The sequence below is a fragment of the Ornithorhynchus anatinus genome, chromosome 20, assembly GCF_004115215.2.
Source record: "Ornithorhynchus anatinus isolate Pmale09 chromosome 20, mOrnAna1.pri.v4, whole genome shotgun sequence".
In the NCBI taxonomy this organism is placed as follows: domain Eukaryota; kingdom Metazoa; phylum Chordata; class Mammalia; order Monotremata; family Ornithorhynchidae; genus Ornithorhynchus; species Ornithorhynchus anatinus.
In genome coordinates, this window is record NC_041747.1 from 27,560,518 (window position 1) to 27,579,641 (window position 19,124).

The 19,124-nt window shown below is 51.4% G+C and overlaps 1 protein-coding gene across 3 annotated transcripts in view; it reads right to left on the reverse strand.

The window, feature by feature from the left end:
* Positions 1–19,124, reverse strand: part of TMEM135 (transmembrane protein 135) — a 188,052-nt gene that overhangs the window by 167,769 nt on the left and 1,159 nt on the right. For 2 of the 3 annotated variants that reach the window (XM_029047761.1, XM_029047760.1), the window contains exon 2: positions 5,637–5,764. In XM_029047761.1, coding sequence (XP_028903594.1) covers positions 5,637–5,764 — 128 coding nt within the window. Of the gene's footprint in view, positions 1–5,636; positions 5,765–17,533; positions 18,080–19,124 lie in introns of all 3 variants that reach the window. The other variant, XM_029047762.2, reaches the window with a different exon arrangement.

Here is a 19,124-nt window from a genome sequence, read left to right on the forward strand (position 1 = left end):
AGAGATGGATCATTTAAAAAGCTCTTAACCTTAACCAAGGAGTGGTTCGCCCGCAAATAATCTTGCCAAGAGGGGTTCACGGAGGGCGACGTAGGTCCCTAAGACACACACTCCTCCGGTGAAGAAGTGAAAACGGAGGAGGCCGTCCGACGCCCTATTCGATTCCCCCGGGTGCTGGGTGCCATCCTGCATTTCACGTCCGCTGGCACGGGAGCCATAGAAGAGATCGAGCGCTTGGCTCGGGATCCACCCCGCCAATCAAATGACGCCCACGAACACAGGGATGGATCTTCACTGACCTGTGTCGCAGGGCTCCCCCGGACAGAAAGCCTCTGCCGCCAAGGAAAACGCCCCTCGACCAGCCAGAAGCCCCCCAAGAGAGGAGCTCCGCCGGGCAAATCCTCTCCATGCCCCTCGATTTCACGCGGCAGCACGTTTAAATGGAGGAGAGACCTTGAGGGCCTCGTAAGCTCTGGGGACGCCAAAAGGGCCACTCCGGCCGGAACCCGAAGCGATGGCAATCGGGCCTGTTGAAGATCATGTTGATTCAAAAAAAAAACAGACCATCAGAAAAGGGATGATTGGGTCTAGCTTACATGCAAAAGGCAAGTCAGGGCAGGACCCACAGCCCCCGGATCTTGGGGGTCCAAAGGGGCGGTCCCTCCGTCTTTCCAACCTTGGGCTCCGGACTGAAACACAGATAACCACTCCACCGTAAGCTCCTTGAGGGCGGGGATCGTATCTACCGACTCGACTGCTCTGTATTCTCCGAAGCGTTGAACGCAGTGCTCTGCGCACCGTAGGCGCTCAGGAAACACCACTGATTGAATACCACCCATCCCAGCTTGGAGTCCTAAAGCTGCTAACTCTCGCCTACCCGGAATGCCCGATATTCCTTCCTGAAACACTTGACTAGATTTACGTCTAAAAAGGCACGAGGATGCAGCTGGAAGTGGCGGAGGAAGCGGGGACAGGAGGAGACGAGGCGGAAAGGAGAGGATCTTCTCGGAGGAAGGAAACAGGAAGTGGTGGTGATTTCAGAGGGTCAAGGGGGCAGTGTCTGGACTAGAAAAGCGTAGGGTGACAGGGAGGGAGCAGAAACTTAGGTCTAAAAGATGCCAGAGAGGTCCAAACGTGAGCCGAGAGGGAAAAGTGAAAACTCGTTAATCCAAGTCAACGATTCAGATGTAATCCTGCTGTGGAAGCCCAGTCTACAGTGCTCTGTGAAAGCAATTAAAATAGCAAACCCGTCTCTGCAATATGTCTCAGTTCCCGTCTCCGGCAGACCGTAAGCTCCTTATGGCCAGAGATCGTGCCTGACAACTCTACTGCACTTTACTTTCCAGATCGCTTAATACAGTGCTCTGCATTCATTCATTCAATAGTATTTATTACTATGTGCTTACTCTGTGCAGAGCACTGTACTAAACGCTTGGACTGTACAAATCGGTAACAGATAGAGACAGTCCCTGCCCTGTGACGGGCTTACGGTCTAATCGCGGGACACGGACAGACAGAAACAATAGCAGTAAATAGAATCAAGGGGATGAACATCTCATTAAAACAACAGCAAATAAATAGAAACAAGGTGATGTATATCTCATTAACAAAATAACAAAATAATAGAGTCAAGACCCGACAAATACTGATAAGATCGATGCCCAGGTTGACATTATCTTTCATGGGCACTGTTCCTGTCTTAATGTGCCTAATTTAATTTTCGCTCGCTTGTCTGAATTTGCTATTAACAGCAGGAGCCGTCAGAGTAGAATTCACAGCCGTGGTATTTACTGAGCACCCTCTAGGTGCACCGCACCGTACTGAGCAGTCGGGAAGATACAAGAGAAGCCCAAGTCACGATCCCCGCCCACAAGTCACTGCGAGTAAAGACTCCTGAGGGCGGATGTCTCCATCTGAACGACGTAACGCCTCGCGCGGTGCTCTGAAAACAGTAGCACCCCGGTTATTAAATCCTGTTGACAGAGAACAATTCGTTTGTTCCAGATGCTTGCCAGAGAACACCAAAAACCCAGGCGCGGCTTCCCCCTCTGCCATAAAAAAAAAAAACCAAAGGAGGTTAACAAGTCCCGGCAAGGATGACCACGTTAAAGTTTAAAAGAAGGAACGGACTCAATGAATCAGCTCTACAGCAGCAAATGTGATGTAATATTAATTACAGTATCCTTCGTTCCCACGGCTTAAAAAAAAAAAAGAGAGGTTCGCAGAACCACGATGCAGAATGCTGCAACGGCAAGCCCTTCCTGCAATTTTTTAAAACCTAATTATTATGAAACACTGGGGAGAAAATGAAAAATCCGGACAAGTACGAACAGAGTTTCTAAGGCACGCCGGCTAAAGAGGAGGGCCGGCTCTGCGTTCGGGGCCTCCCGCGGTTCGTCACGCCGGTTTCAAGTTCGTCCGGCTGCAAGGTTTTAGGAATAAGAGAATAAATTTCTGTTCAGCTTGGCCCGATGGGAAAGTTCCCGAGGGGGCCCGGCTCGGAACGTCGGGGGGCTTTAGAACGATTCTGAGCAGGCAAAGGTGGTCCAAGAGAAGGCCTGGGATTTGAAGGAATCCCCTTTTTTGGGTCCTCCGGGACGGTAAGGGCTTTGAGGGCAAGGATCGTGTCTATTAATTCCCTCGCTTGCGACAGTGCTTCGCAGACAGCGGACTCTGAGTGCCTCGAGGACAGAGATTGTGTCTATTAACTCGACTCTCCCAAGGGCTTACAGAGTTACAGTGTGCGGCACACAGTAAAATACCACTGACCCTCAGTTTTCTAGTCTAGAGAGTTGGAGAGTCTCGCCGGTCTATCCCAGCTGTATGTGAAGAAGCTAGAAGGGGCCCGAAATGGTCCCTTCTTGGAAGGCAGGGATATGGACCGGAAATTTTTTTTTTTAATGGTATCTGTTAAGTCATTATATGCCAGACGCTGCTCTAAGCACTGGGGTAGATACAAGGCAGTCAGGTTGGACACGGTCCACGACCCACATGGGGCTCGCAGAGGTAATCTCCATTTTACAGATGAGAGAACCGAGGCACAGAGAAGTCCCTAGGCCTACTGAGGAATTCCTTCCTCATCCCTATAGTTCCCAGTAAAGCTGTGAGCCCGTCATTGGGCAGGGGTTGCCTCTATCTGTTGCCGAATTGTACATTCTAAGCGCTTAGTACAGTGCTCTGCACAGAGTAAGCGCTCAATAAATACGATTGAAAGTGACTGGCCCAAAGTCACACAACAGACAAGTGGCGGAGCCAGGACTAGCACTCAGCTCCTTCTGACTCCCAGGCCCGTGCTCTATCCGCTAGACCGCACCGCTTTTTCTTCCCGGGTGAAGCGCTAATTGCTTCTCCGGAAGCGGCGGGGCCTAGTGAAACAAACGGAAAATTCAAATTTGATGACGTTTGGAAAGTTCGGAAGAGTGTGTGTCTGCTGATGGTGGCCGGGGGAGGAGAAGTGTTTCAAACTAAGGGTTAAAATGAAAGTTTGGGATGCGGAGAGGATTTAACATAGCTTTGAGGATAAATTCTCAAAATTCACCTGATAATTTTCCCCCCATAACCCATAAACCTTAACTGAAGATGAAACATGAAGAATTTGAAAAAAAAAAAAAAAAAGGTCTTCTCCTGGCCTAATAAAAATCTTCTCCAGCCACAAGAAAGTAGGCGAAGGGCTACCTAAAAAACTGACTCCAGCTAATATGGAAGCTCGAGATTGGGGAGACATAGATGGGGCACCTCAAGCAACAACCGAAAACACAGGATATCCCATCGACGGTGGAGCAAAATTCGGAAAGGGACACCGGGAGGAGAGTTTGGGAAGAGAGAAGCAAAGCGGAGCGAGCCCATTAAGTGTTTTAAGGACAAAAGGAGAAAAACGGTGAAATCAAGGCCTACAGACTAGAGCGAGGAAGAAGGGGGCCTAGTGGGGGAACGGATCTGACGCTCATTTGGATAGGTTCCATGCAGGAACGCACGACTCCCTGGGCTGGGAAGCACCTCTTGGTGAGCAATTAAAAAAAGAGGTCAGAGATTAGGAGACAGAGACCGGTTGTTTCTCCACTGAGAGTCTAAGAACATTAGCTCCACCGCTCTTATGACTAATGCGCGTTAATAACATTCTACGTAATGCGTTTGGCTTTATTACTTGGACTTTCTTTCATGCTGCCTCCCTGAATCTTGGCTTGGAAACAGTGTTTTCTTCAGGGTGACGTTCTTATCGGCCAACTTTCAAAGCGGGGAAGGATGCGCGCACCTCCTACAGGTGAGAATCCCGTTCCTCTCCAGCCGATATGGAGAGGGGAGGAATATCCCGGCCAGTTGAGGGAAGCAGCGTGGCTTAGTGGATAGAGCCTGGGCCCGCGAGTCAACAGGACCTAGGTTCCCATCGCCGCTCAGCCGGTTGTCTGCTGCATGACCTTGGGCAAGTCACTTCACTTCTGCCTCAGTCACCTCATCTGTAAATCGGGGATTAAGACCGGGAGCCCCGGGTGGGACAGGGACTATGTCCAACCCGATTATTTTGGATCTACCCCAGGGCCTGGCACATAGTAAGAGTTTAACGAATACCGCTTAAAGAATTGAGAACGGAGCCAATCGCAAAGCCCTCCCAAGAGAAGGCCGTTCAGCCACGTCCTTCGGCTAGCCGCTCCGTTGTTTGGCCACTCTCTCTGCCGAGAAATTCATCTTCCTAGTTAACCTAAACCCTTCCGTTGCATGCCTCGGTGAAGACAGAGAACGGGCTCTTTCCACCCACTAATTCAGCTCCCTTTTCCCTGGCTCGCTCTCCTTCATTCATTCATTCATCCAATCGTATTTATTGAGCCCTTACTGCGTGCAGAGCACTGTGCTAAGTGCTTGGAAAGTACAACTCGGCAACAACGGGCTCACGGTCTAGAAGGGGGAGACGGACAACAAAATAAAAGCAGCGTGGCTCAGTGGAAAGAGCCCGGGCTTCGGAGTCAGGGGACATGGGTTCGACTCCCGGCTCTGCCACTTGTCAGCCGGGTGACTGTGGGCGAGTCACTCGACTTCTCTGGGCCTCAGTTACCTCATCTGTAAAATGGGGATTAACTGTGAGCCTCACGTGGGACAACCTGATTACCCTGTATCTACCCCAGCGCTCAGAACGGTGCTCTGCACATAGTAAGCGCTTAACAAATACCGACATTATTATAAAATGAGTATCATCTGTTCGCTTGGATCTGGGACCTTTGGAGACTTGCTAGTAACCCCGCAGCACTTCCGAACATATCTTTAAATTACGTATTATACATTATTTATTTATTCATGTTAACGTCTGTCTCCCCCTCTGGACCGGAAGCTCATTATGGACAAGGGTCTGCCGATTCTGCTGCACTCTCCCAAGCATTTAGTGCAGCGCTCTGCACACAATAAGCGATCGATCAATGGTATTTATTGAGTGCTAAAGATACGGTCTAAAAGCGTGAAGGGATTCAAAAACCCGAGGAACAAATGGACCCCGGCAGACAATCCCAGCTCCCCACCTCCACCTTAAAGTTGAGGAGACTCTCCCCGGCTGAAGTTACCGAGAGATCGGACATAATCGATCCCTGCTTGGCTTCAGTTTTTAGTGCAAGCGCTTACAGGGATTTTCAGAAAAGACTGTGAATACTAACCTTAAAATGCAAAAGAAAGCCATGTACAAGGCTCCATTCGCCGTCAAAAACGAGGCCGACTGTAAGATCTCGGGCAGCAGTTTGTGTAAATAGTACTCGAGTTTTCGCTTCCGGAGAATGGCTGCAATCTGAAAAGAGAGAGACTTTTTTTCGCTTCGGTTATCTTTTTGCAGGTGAATTAACCAAAAGAACTTCCCCAGCAATTAACTTCACATTAAATCATAATGGGATTTATGAAGCCCTCTTTACCGCCAAGCACCGGGGTAGATAGAAGATTATCAGATTGGCCCCGGTCCCTGTCCCTTAGAAGCTCACAATCTAGGAGATGGGGAAGGCAGGTATCTTATCTCCATTTTACAGACAAAGAAACTGTGGCCCAGAGAGGGTAAGTGACTTGCCCACAGTCACCCAGCAGATATGGGATTCAAAGATAGGGGAAGAACCTCCAAAGTGCACGAAAATCGTCACAGTTGCTCCACACAACCAAAGATACGTTCGCTTTGCCACGTTGTTCTTTTTCCTGGTATTCGTTAAGCGCTTCCTACGTGCCAGGCACCGAACTACAAGCTAATCAGGTTGAACACGGCCCCTGTCCCACATGGGGCTGACAGTCTTAATCCCCATTTTACAGATGAGATAACTGAGGCACCGAGAAGTGAAGCGGCTTGCCCAAGGTCACACGGCAGACAAGTGGTGGAGCAGGGATTAGAACCCAGGTCCTTCTGACTCCCAGGCCCATACCCTACCCACTGGACCGTGCTGCTCCACAAGAACTCAAAGCCTGAGCGGAGAGGTGAGACAGAAATGGACACTCGACACTTCGTGAAGTGTGCTGACAGACATGACCACGCTCGGGGGGCGTTCCCGTCGTCTCTAACTTCGTAAAAACGACCTGCTGCTCCCAGCTTACGGTCATCTATCTCCGCCACCTTCCCCTTGCCCAAGCCCCGGAACTTCATCCCACTTCATATCCGACCGGCCGCTACTCTCCCCATCTTCGAAGCCCTCCTAAAATCACACCTCCTCCCAGAAGCCCTCCCCAACTAAGCCCTCATCTCCCCTACTCCCTCTCCCTCCGCCGTCGCCAACGCCTTCGACGTGTACCCGTTAGGCACCTGATATTCACCCCATCCTCGGCCCCACAGAGCTCACGGCCACATCCGTAACTTACTGTAATATCTGTCTGCCCTTCTGGACTTTAGGCTCCTTGTGGGCAGGAACCGTGTCTACTAATTCTGTTCGACTGCCCTCTCCCCCAAACGCTTAGAACAGTGCTAGGCACCCCAGTAAGCGCTCAATAAATACCAGTGATCCGGAATATAAGCCACCAACACAGCTGAAATGCTCTATAACAAGGCAAAGAAATCCTCAAGGAGTGGATTGTCCTGCCCCGTGCCAACGTCCCACAGAGAAGGGCGGGACTCCAGGTTGCTGATTACAACGGTCAAGAATGGGCTGATTCAAAGAAATGTACCGTATTCTCCCGCTCTAGACTGTAAGTTTGTTGTGGGCAGGGAATGTGTCTGTTCATCGTTCTACTGTACTCTCTCAAGTGCTTAGTACAGTGCTCCGCACACGCTAAGCTCTCGGTAAATGCGACTGACCCACCGACCCTTGTCCTCTAAATGCCCGGCGGAACCCCTCTCCACTTCGGACACCTCCTTCGACGCGGATTCAGAGCGAGGCGGGCTCCCTCAAAAACTTTCCCGGCCAGAACCTCGGCCTGGAAACGAGGAGGGCGCCAACTCATTTGGGGTTTAGGCCGGCAGCACGAGGGGACCCTGGGGGCTGGCAGAGAGGGACGGAGAAGTCAGCTCTACACCTTTTAGAGTTTCCAGGCTGAGGAGAGCCAGAGAGCAAGGGCACGCCTGGGGCCGGGTCCCCGTCCCGTGCCCCGCTCCGTCGGCGGCCCGAAGCCGCCACCTGGTCCGGACTCAGAAGTCCCCCGGGCGTCAGTGCCAGCCCCATCTCCCACGGTTCGCGGTATGGAGCCAGGATGCCACCTCAGCGTGGCATCACCTCACCTCAGTGGAAAGAGCCCGGGCTTGGGGGTCGGACGTCATGGGTTCGAGTCCCACCTCCGCCATTTGCCAGCTGTGGGACTGTGGGCGAGTCACTTCACTTCTCTGGGCCTCAGTTCCCTCATCTGTAAAATGGGGATTAGCTGTGAGCCTCACGTGGGACAACCTGATTACCCTGTACCTCCCCCAGCGCTTAGAACAGTGCTCTGCACATAGTAAGCGCTTAACAAATACCAACATCATCACCTCGCCTGCAGCAGGGTCATTCCCACAGCTCCCAGCAGTGCCCCCCCCCCTCCACTTCCTTCCCCCAGGCCTCTCCTCAAGTGAGGATGATGATGGTGATGACACTGGTATTTGTTAAGCGCTTACTATGTGCCAGGCACCGTTCTAAGCGCAGCCTGCAGCCATTTACTAAGCGCTGACCAGGTGTCTTCTGTGCTGAGCAGGGGGGCGGGTGCCGGCCATCCGGATCGGACCACCCCGGCCTCACAGCCTAAGAGACGGGATCGGGCTCAAACCGAGCCAGGCCCCCCGGTTTTCCGGCCTAAGGGAAGGGGCTACGGCCGGACACCGGCCGTTTCCTGACCACCATCGGGCCGGGCCGGCGGGGACCTCATTTCTAGAACGGTGGGTTACACAGATCTGTCGGCGTCACGAACAAGAACGAAAAGTTACAGTGGAAAAGGTAGAAACTTCAGACACCATGGAGATGGCCTACTTTAGGATTCTGCCTCTTTGGACCGCTTCTTTCCTATTTTTTCCTCAGAAATCTCCAAAAGAGAATGAGGTCCAGGTCACAAAGCTTCTTTTGACTCGCATTTGGGTACCAAAGAATGGTGGGGGGAGACTGAATTCTCCAGAAGTCTTTCAAAAACTCTTGGCAGGATCTTTGCGCGGCACCTCTGACGGGGTCCTCGCTGGCACCCCCGTGCATCCACGTTCTCTCAAAAGTTAATTTTTCTGCAATTCACTGGACCCATTTTATAAGACGTCGCGAGAGGATTAAAAACTGGCAAGAATTTCAGGGACCTTCTCAAACGGGAAACTGTCGTTAGACCGAAAGCTCGTCGTCCAGACCGGAGGCTCATCGGGGGCAGGGACGATGTCTACAAGAAGGAGCGTGGCCTAGTGGCCGGGGCACGAGCCTGGAATCAGAAGGACCTGAGTTCCAATCCTGACTCCGCCACTTCTCTGTGATATGACCTTGGGCAGGTCACTTCACTTCTCTACGCCTCAGTTACCTCAAAGGTTGGACGGGGATTGAGACGGTGCAGTTCATGCGGGAGAGCGACTGTATCCAACCTGATTGGCTTGTATCTACCCCAGGGCTTAGTAAGAGCCTGGCACACAGTAAGCACTTAAATACCATTTTAAAAAACTCTGTTCTATTGTCCTCTCCCAAGAGATCAGTACAATGCTCTGCACACGGTAAGCATTCAATAAATCAGATTTTCATCCCTCCTCACAAAGAACAAGCCAGAAAAGTGCAGTCCAATGTGAAAGAACATATCATAATGGTGTCTGGGGGGCAAGTTTTGAGGCGGACACCTTCTCTATAAGATGCCCGCAAAAGGCTTTCTGCAAAGCCCTGGGCCAGTGGCCAGTAGCCTGGGGATGCTGCGAGCCTTTGTCTTCCAAAGCCGAAGCAAATGCCATTCTCCGCTTACACGCCCACCCCAGTGGCAGAACAACCTATGCCACCCTCCTCGGCTCCAGGTGTGGGAACCGCTCAAGGGGATACCTGCAGAATGGGATGGGTTGTCCCGGGATTGGGACTGGATCATCAACTCTGTCTCCCTGGGATTTCTCAACGGGAGGGGGCATCAAAGACTGAGTGGATGAGGTTAGTCCAGTGCGCTACACCAACTGGGTGCTCAATAAATGCTCCTCCCACCACTACTCTACTACATCACCCGCTCCTCAAACATGGAAACCACGTCAACTTCAGATTACCCTATATTAAAAAATGTTTTCAAGGTCCACATCAAAAAAACTGTCATGATTTTCCATCTTCGTGAAATACCGAAGGACCGAGAAGAATCGCATCTATCCCTGAGTCACATTTCTTCGATCCAGCGCTCTCCTTTCTAGAATGAGGAGGCCATGCATTTCTAGGACAATTTTGTTTTAAATCCACGGTTAAGTTTATTTTAACGTCCCTCTCCCCTGTTAGATTTGAAACTCCTCAGGGATAGGGAATCCTGTTTACTAACTCCATTGTACTCTCTTAAGTGCTTAGTTTGGTGCTCTGCATACAGTAGGTACCTAATAAATACTATTCAGCCAGCCAATCCTATTTATTGAGCGCTTACTGTGTGCAGAGCGCTGTACTAAGCAGCTTGAGAGAGTACAAAGCAATAATAAACAGGATCGAATGATTATGTGGGACGGGAAACAGCTCCAGGTTTTGTTCAAGTGAAATGACTGGGAGGGTCAGAAGTGTCAGGCGAGGCATTTAGGTCTATGCACATGATAAACCACTATTTAAGTGATCACCCCTTAATTTTAAGCACGAGTAATGGATTGATCTTTTATTAGAAAACATTCAAAAAACATAAGCACTACAGAGAGGTCGTACTTCAGTGACGTTCTAATTTAAGATCAATCGTTATTTTTAAAAACTGAAAAGATTCATTAGCCGGGGATGGAAATTCACTTCGTGCCATGGGGAAAATGCCCATTATATTTGAAACACAGGTTATATTTGAAACACAGGTTGGAGAAGCAGCATGGCTCAGGGGAAAGAGCCCGGGCTTTGGAGCCAGAGGTCATGGGTTCGAATCCCAGCTCTGCCACTTGTCAGCTGTGTGACTGTGGGCAAATCACAACAAATACCAACATTATTAGGTTTTCAATCTACTCTGGGTTTTCCTGGCGGAAAAGTGATCTGCAGCAGCAACAGAAACTCCCACTTCTTCTGAAAGCATCATTTGCCTATGTAAGTGTTTATGACTAAATGCGCGGTAATTAAGCCCCAGGAATAGGTAACAGCTTATTAAATAGCAAAAAGTGGGCCACCTTTGACGGAGGCCAAGGAAGGCGGAGAATGAAGAAGCTTCTCGGTTGGCTTTCCGTCAAGCTTTCATCCGCTTTCTTTCAAGCCTTCATCCCACTGAGCTCCGGCCACGCCCACTAGGTTAAGCACTTCCTTCCCTGGACTTCCTCTTCCTCCCAGCACATCCGAGTAGCCAAATCGGCCGAAGAGGAGAAGCCCAGAAGCCAAATGGAGCGTGGGGCAGGTTGCTTTGGGCTCTCGGTTCCGTAACGAACGCTCACCGCTCTGCACACAGTAAGAGCTCGATAAATACCACCGACTGATCGATCGATCCGTGAGGCTACTTCACCTTCCGGGCAGGGCGTACAATTGCCCCACGCCCACCATCGCGAGGGGATCACCTCCGCCAACCCGACCGGAACGTCTCTCCGCCCACCGGCTCTTACCTCCGCCGGGGCCAGAGTCGGGAGGTCGAAAAAAGGGCCCCGTGCTGAGGGAAGAGGTGGGGTGTTAAAACTGGGCCGCCTTCGAGGTCTCCCCAGAGGAGAGGATGGGGCGGACTCTGGTCTGAGAGACTCCCTGTCCCGCGCTCACTCACCTGCTTCAAGAACACGCCCAGGGCCGTTCATCGGCCCCAGTCGACCCCCTGCAACTCGACCCTCGGCCACCTGCCACGAATGCCGAGCGACAGTGGCAGAAAACCATGCCATCGGACCCAATCGTCATCCTCTCCCATTCCAAGCCCTGGAGGTCAGAACCGGGCCTGACCGTGGGCTGAAAACAGAAAGATTCCCCAAATCCGCCCCCTGGACAGCCGCGTGCCAGCGGCCCCGCCACCGAAACACGATAGCTATGTGACGGGAGGGTGTTCGAGGCAACTCCACGACAGAGATATCTTTGCCCTTGTGTACGCATTCTTTACGCGCTTCTGTTTCCACAACCACCTGTAGCATCTCTGGACCTCTATTACATCTCCTATTACTTAAGCTTACGTCCACGTCCGCTTTTCCTTCTTCCCACCTGTACTCTATCTTAACAGTATCTCCTCGACTGGATTGTAATAATAATTCTAGCATTTGTTAAACGCTTACTAGGTGCCGGGCACTGTATTACATGCTGGATTAGATATAAGATAATCGGGTCAGACACAGTCCTTGTCCCACTCGGGATTCACATCCGAAGGGGGAGGGAGAACAGGTATCGAATCCCCATTTCACAAATAAGGAAGCCGAGGCACAGACAAATAAAATGACCTGTCCGAGGTCGCACACAGGCAGGCCAGTGGCGGAGCTGAGACTGCGGAACTCCGGACCCTTGGGCCCTGGGCTGTGTTAAGCCGAGCTGTTTGTATAAACTGAATACAAATGCAAGTCTATTCGATCGAGTCAGTCAATGACAAATGACTTATCAACTGACTGATTGGCTCCTCTTCAGGAGTCAGACAGGAGCCCGTGATCCACCACAAAATCGGAGGTGACTTTTTAAGACCATGTCACCTTATTAATACAGCGCGCTAATAAACCATTCAGGTTAACTGCCCTCTTCCCAACTTCAGCCTGCAGAGGAGATCAAAAGGGGGAATGCTTGCAAAAGAGTCAAAGCTGGCAAATTACGTTGCTCTGAGAGCAGAGTCTGGATGGTCGATACCAAAATGTACGCAGGTCCCTCAGTCCCATGCTTTGCAACCTTTAGGCAGTCAGCAAATATTTGTTAAACTCTCTGGAAAAACACTGACAAAACGTTTGTCCCTCTGAGCTACATCGGACCCAAAAACCGCATTTGAAGTGACTACCAAAACAAGCTCCTTGTGTCCTCCGCTACCTGACCGGAGAGTAAAAACAGTAAACTGTTTCGAAATGGCCAAACTGTTATTACAATCACCTAGCAGGATTCCCTTTAAGACAAACACACTATCTAACGACATAGAAACACAAACAAAAATACAGATAAGAGAAAGGACTTGGTATGCCAGGCAATCTCGGAACGGTATCTAAAAAGTATGTTGTAGCAGTCTGAAGTACAACCACCTAAGTGAATTTCCAGATTTGACTTTGCTTGGGAAGATGTAACCTCCTAGTTTTCACCTGAGTTCTTTGAAGGACAGATACTAAAGAAAGTCATCCCGAAGGAGTCAGTGACAACCACGTCAGCGTGAAAAGTCTAGTTGATATCATACCTTGGGAGGGAAAACCGACCATACCACAAATAGAAGATAGTGGCAGAAATAGCCCTTGATTGCCAATTAAAGCACATCGTGCTCTCCCCGTACCTGTCCCTTTCAGCATTCTCTCACTGACTTTTTACCACTTAATCGGCCCCTCTCTTCCTTTCCTCTTCTGTCCCAATTCCTTTTTCAGAACTCCCACATGTCCCTGGGTTTCTCCTCTTCTATCTCACGTGCCCCACCTCACCTATCTCCCCCTCACTCCCCTCTCCCTTTTCTCCCTCCTCACTGCTCTCCCTACTCCACTCTTTCCCATCTTCTCCCTCTTCCTCTGACCTGCCCCCCCAACCCTTTGTCAGTCCTTTCCTAGGCCACTTCCCCAGGCCCCTTTTCCCCTTGTGTTTTTCCCTCCCGCTTCCCTCCCTTCTTCCTCTCTTCCTCAGCTCTGTTCCGCCTTCCCATCCCGCACTCTCGCTGGGCACCTTCTCTTTCCGCGATCCCTTCCCTCCCACCCCACCCTTCTCTGCCATCCCCCTGCCAACCCCTCTGCCATTTGGGGAAATCAGCAGCAGCCTTTCTGCCACCGAGCAGAGCTCCATCTCTTTCCCAGCTCCTCTGGTCCCCCCATCTCCTCCGCCACTGGTTAGAGTTGGAGATACAACACCTCGGGCTCACACAACTGAACAAAGGCAGAGAAACTAGTTTCCAGGAACTCTCATTTTGGATACGATCCTCAAAAACCCTTTCAGGTGACCTATTTCCTCAGAAGCCGAACAGCTTTACTTGCTCACCTGCCTCCCTGCATTTCCCCTCATGCCTCGTGTGGATTTGAGATTATGACAGAAGTTCTGGGTAGGGGACAGCGTCCAACTCGGACCTTCAAAGTGTTTCGGGCCCACTCGTCCAGAGCCGACCAGTCGAGCGATGCCTTTAGGGCTCCGCCTCTGGTTAGCCAGTCTGTCCAGTTACAATTACAGTGAGTAGCACATTTACCTGTTCCCTTCTGTTTCCCAATCGAGGCAGAGAGGCTTGTGATGAACGGGGCTGACAAAGCTGGAAAGAAAATTAAACAACAAGCCTCTCTCAAAAACAGCTTTAAAAAACAGCTGTTATCCCGTCATAGAAATCTAAGAGCCAGAAATTCATATTAACACTCTTCACCTTCAAAAACCTTCGTAAAGGGGAATCTTCCCCGATCCACCGCCTCTAGACTCTAAATTCAAGTCCCGGCCTCGTACCTCTTCTGTAACTCTCCTCAGCAGTGGATCAATGGTATGTATTGAGTGCTTACTATGTGCAGGGCACTGTTTTAAGCACGTGGGAGAGTACGATACAACAGATTGGGTAACTTGCCCGAGGTCACAGAGTGGCGGAACTGGGATTAGAACCCGGGTCCTCTGACTCCCAGGCCCGGGCTCTACTAGGCCATGCTGCTTTCAATCAGTCTGATCTGATTTTATTGCATCTACCCCAATGCTTAGCACATAAGTATTTAAAGAATACCACAATTATCACTATTACTAGAGAAAAATTGCCCTAAGAGCTGCCTGCCTCCTTCGTTCCACTCAAAGTACACGTTCCCTCTGCTCGGAATGGCCACGTCAGGCAACCGGCAGTTCTGCACGCATTCAAATCCCTCCTCCAACCCCACCGCTTCTCAGAGGCTTTCCCAGATCAAATCCCAGCACCTTGAGCCCTATCGGCTCTTCCACCAGCTCTAGCTCTTCTGAACTTAATCCCACCCTACTTCTTTGTAAACATGTGTGCCTGCGTGTGTGTAAATACTGATGTAGTTTTCCTCTCCGCTGATGTTTTGTGACCTCTCTAGTTGTAAATATTTTTAGATTTGTCTCCACACTTAGAGTGAAAACCCTCCGAGGGGAGGGAACGTGCATTATTCCGTACTTCCTGAGCACCCAGCGCAGAGAACCGCTCGGAGAGGGCTCTCCTTTAGGTGCTGCTACTATTTACTACTCATCCGGTGAACCTTGACTTTGCAATACCACGACCGAGAGAAAAACCGCCACGAAGAGAAGAAACCAATCTCCGGCAAGCCTCCTGACCCTCTGGTGCTCTCCATCCTTCCCCCTGCCCCATTCCTCATGCCGTTCATCTAGAATGCCCCCCACCCAGGGAACCTCTGAGCGGGGTCTTCCTGAAGGGTGTCCTAGAGTCCTGATCAGTTTGGGAGAGGCCCCAGAGGGTGCAGACGATCCGTCCGACTCTTTCGGACCGTCTCAGAGCGGACTGGAACTTCCAGAACCCCCAGGAGTTTTCTGGGATGGAACCAGGCTGGTCCTTAGGGGGTTGCCAGAGGAGCTGTGGACCGCCTGGACCTGCCCCAGACCAACCCCACATGCCCGAGGCGGCTCGCGGAATCCCCTAAAGACCCCTCACGACTCATGTTCCAAGCAGGAACTGAAGGCCACCGGACAACCTATTCGTTGACGAGCCCAAAAGCTTCTGAAAGTCCCTCGGAAGCGGAGGCCTACGTCGGCCCAACTCTCACAACTAGTCGCTCTAGTGCCCTGCTTAAAATCACGTGTGACTTATCTGGCGTCTACCCCAGTGGTCAGAACAAAGCTTGGCCCACGGTCCTAAGAGATGCTACGTTTATCCTTTCAACCTGTTGGAAGCTCGCTTTGTAACTTCTTCATCAGAGGGCGACCAGCGGAAGAACCATGAACAGGTCAAACCAACTGGCTCAGATCTAACGCCGCCCAGTAGGAATTGATCCATTTTAGGACTTCTTGCTTCACAACAGCAATTGGCAGCTCCTGGAAAAGACTTGGGCAATATACCGCACACAACGACAAATGTACAGAGGGGAAAAAACTGGATTCGAAAAAGGCACGGGGCCTATCTTATACCTATCAATATCATATGTTTAAATACTCCACCGTCTGTCCATAGAGCTGCAACTAGACAAACTGATGACTGGAAGGACAAACAAATAAGATCCCCAAACCCTATACGAATGCATCGTAATTATCTGAAAAAAGCGATAGCCCAAGAATAGAACTGTACTTTCTCCAATACACATTTTCAAGTATATCCACGAATAGGGACTGCTAGAACGAGGTGCAAAGAAATCCCATTTCTTTACGAACAGGAAGAAATTAAATGCTTCACTAATGGGACCGATAATGGGTTTTACATAACCTACTGCAAATAACACCTCATTAAATCTACCCCGGCGCTTAGAACAGTGCTCTGCACATAGTAAGCGCTTAACAAATACAAATACCAACATTACTAAATCTCTATTTCCAATGACAACTGCCGGGTGAGGGGTGTGGAGGTCAGGATGAGAATAGGTGTAGTGGAAGGTACAGGCGTGGAGAGGGACAGGCCATTCTGCAATCAGCCGATCTCATCCACACGTCCGAACGGGTCCAATTCTGCCGATACAGTCCGCCGCCCTCATCCACGGGTTCAGGCGGGTCAGTGACACTTGGGAGAGAAAAGATCAGATACTGATAAAACGTGCCATTAAGGCGCAACCGTGCCACGAGGCAGAGAAAAATCTCACGGCTTCACGGTGACCCCGGAGAAACTCCCACCATTCAGCGGCCCGCTGCTGACCCACGCAGACCTTGACTGAAGTTGACAAAAACTCTGAAAGGTGCGGGCAGGCAGGGGAGACCCAGTATTGTGGCTCATTTCGCCTCACGTTCCCGGGGGGCAAGGGGACACTCGTTACAGCTTGAAGGTGGCAAGCTCCAAAAGAAATCAATGCGAACATTTCTTCACACACCGCGCGGTCGGCATATGGAACCCATTACCACGGGATGCTCTTCAGGCAGAGAACAGCAGTAGGTTCAAGAAGGGTTAATAACGATGATGATGATGATGACGATGATAGTATTTATAAAGCGTTACGTGCCCAAGCACTGAGCTAAGTGGTGCACCTTCTAATCACGTTATTTATGGTGTTTGCTAAACGCTTGCTATAAACCAGGCGCCCGTATTAAGTGCTGGGGTAGATCAGGTTGGACCGCCTGCGGTTCCCAGTCTTTATCCCCATTTTACAGATGAGGTAACTGAGGCACAGAGAAGTTAAGTGACCTGCCCGAGGTCACACAGCCGACGAGTGACAAGGCTGGGATCGGGACACGGGTCCTTCGGACTCCCCGGCCCGTGCTCCATCCCCGCTGCTTCTCTACGATCTCTCAGAGACGTTGGATGAATTGCCCAAGGAGACACGGCAGGCCACGGGAGAAACCAGGGCTAGATCACGAGTTCGATGCACTCTCCACTAGGCCACGCATGCTGCCTCTCCGGGATTACGACAGATTGAGGGAGCAGAGAGGTTCAATACGGTCTTCTCGGGAACGGACAAAGAGGGAAAGGTCTGGGCCGTTGGACAGGCCCCCAACTGCACTGTGAGGACCGCAGAGCTCCGCTGCCCCGCGGGAGCGGGGCGCTCACTAGCGGAGACCCCTCGAGGCCCCTCCGGGGTCCCCGCAGTCTCCCGTCACACCACTGCAGGACGCAGGTCTTCAGAACCGCTTCCGGCCAGAGAGGTTGCTGGGGAACTGTACTTCCCAAGCGCTTCGTAGGGTGCTCTGCACACAGTAAGCGCTCAATAAATACGATTTAACGAATGAATGATCAAGGATTGCGCCTGGAGTCTCAGAGCGAGCCACCCCCAAAAACGCACTCACACGGCACCCGCCAAGAAGCGTTAACGCGCTTTATTTTACACCGTTACCTGAGATGGTTGATTTTGTCATTTCCTTTCCACTGTAACTGTTCACCATCTTTGTTCACCCCGACCTAGCTCGTGAGCCCCTCGTGGGACAGGAATCCGTCCCATCCGCTTACGGTGAATCGCCCCCAGCACACAACACGGCCTTCGGCACTGGAAGCGTTTAATACGCAGTGGTCTACACATCGCTGATCTTCCCCTCCGGCCCTCTGTGGTTGGTCAGAGAGCCCAACCTCTTCTGAAAAGAAACCGATATCTCGGCCGGGATTACCGAGGTTACACTCAATTTTCATTATTTTTAAGAGTTCGAGGACGATGCTTTCGATTCTCAGCAGTCAGTTTTTAAGCAACATCAAGTCACACGGCCAAGCCTCTCGTCCAACAGCTGAGATTGTTACTATTTTGAGTCACTTCCTGAAAAATCCCTCATCTGGCCGCTTTTCGTGAACACGGCAAGAACCTTCCAAGTCCCCGAGGAGCTCCAAGGAGAGACCGGGAAGACCACCTGAGTCTTCAACTCGTGATCTCAAGATGAAAAGGCGGTACGTGCTATCACAGGAAGGAAAAAAATGAAAGCTGTCTTATTTCGGTCTGGTTTTTTAACTTCATCCCGCAGGAGGAAAGGGAGGGAGAGAAGAAAGGAGATGGAATTTGGGAGCAGCCTGACCTGCTACCTCAGATGTCCCCCCAGGATTCCCGGAGTGGCGGTCTCCCTTCCTTTCCTGGGAGGGAATTCGGTCCATCACCTTCTCTATCCGCCACAGGGACCCGACTCGCCGTCCCACCTGAAGGATCACTTCCCCACATCTGCTGCCGGGCCCTGGAAAACCTCAGGATCCGGGTGTCCATCCCCTCGCCCCCAACCCTCAGGATCAGTGTCCCCAACCCCCTCCTTCATCAGGGTCCCCAACCCACCAAAGCCTCCAAGATATATCTCCGACACCCTCTCCCACTTCGATCTGGGTCTCCAACTTACCCAACACCCCAAGGATGAATCCCAATCCCCACGATCAGTGTCACCCAACACCCCAAGGATGAATCCCAACCCCCATGACCAGTGTCTACCCTCCCCCTATCAGGGTCCCCAACTCACCGGTGCCACCAGGACGCATCCCCAATCCCCATGATCAGTTCCCCTTCCCCTAGATCAGGGTCTCCGACTCCCCAGTGCCCCCAGTATGTACCCCCAACCCCCATGATCACTGCCCCCCAGATCAGGGTCCCCAACTCCCCAATGTCCCCAGTATACATCCCCACCTCCCAAGATCGGTGCGTGTCACCCCCAGAGCACGATCTCCAACTCCCCAACACCCCCAGGATGCATCTCCAACCCCCACGATCAGTGCCCCCCGAAACAGGGTCCCCAACTCCCCAATGCCCCCAGGATGCATCCCAAACCCCCATAATCGGTGTCCCCGAAACAGGGTCCCCAAGCCCCCCAGGATGCACCTCCACTCCCCAAGATCAGTGCCCCCAAAGCAGGGTCCCCAAGGCCCCCAGGATGCACCTCCAACCCCCATGATCACTGCCCCCAAGATGCCCCCCTCCCCCATGATCAGTGTCCCCAAGTAGGGTCCCCAAGGTCCCCAGGTTG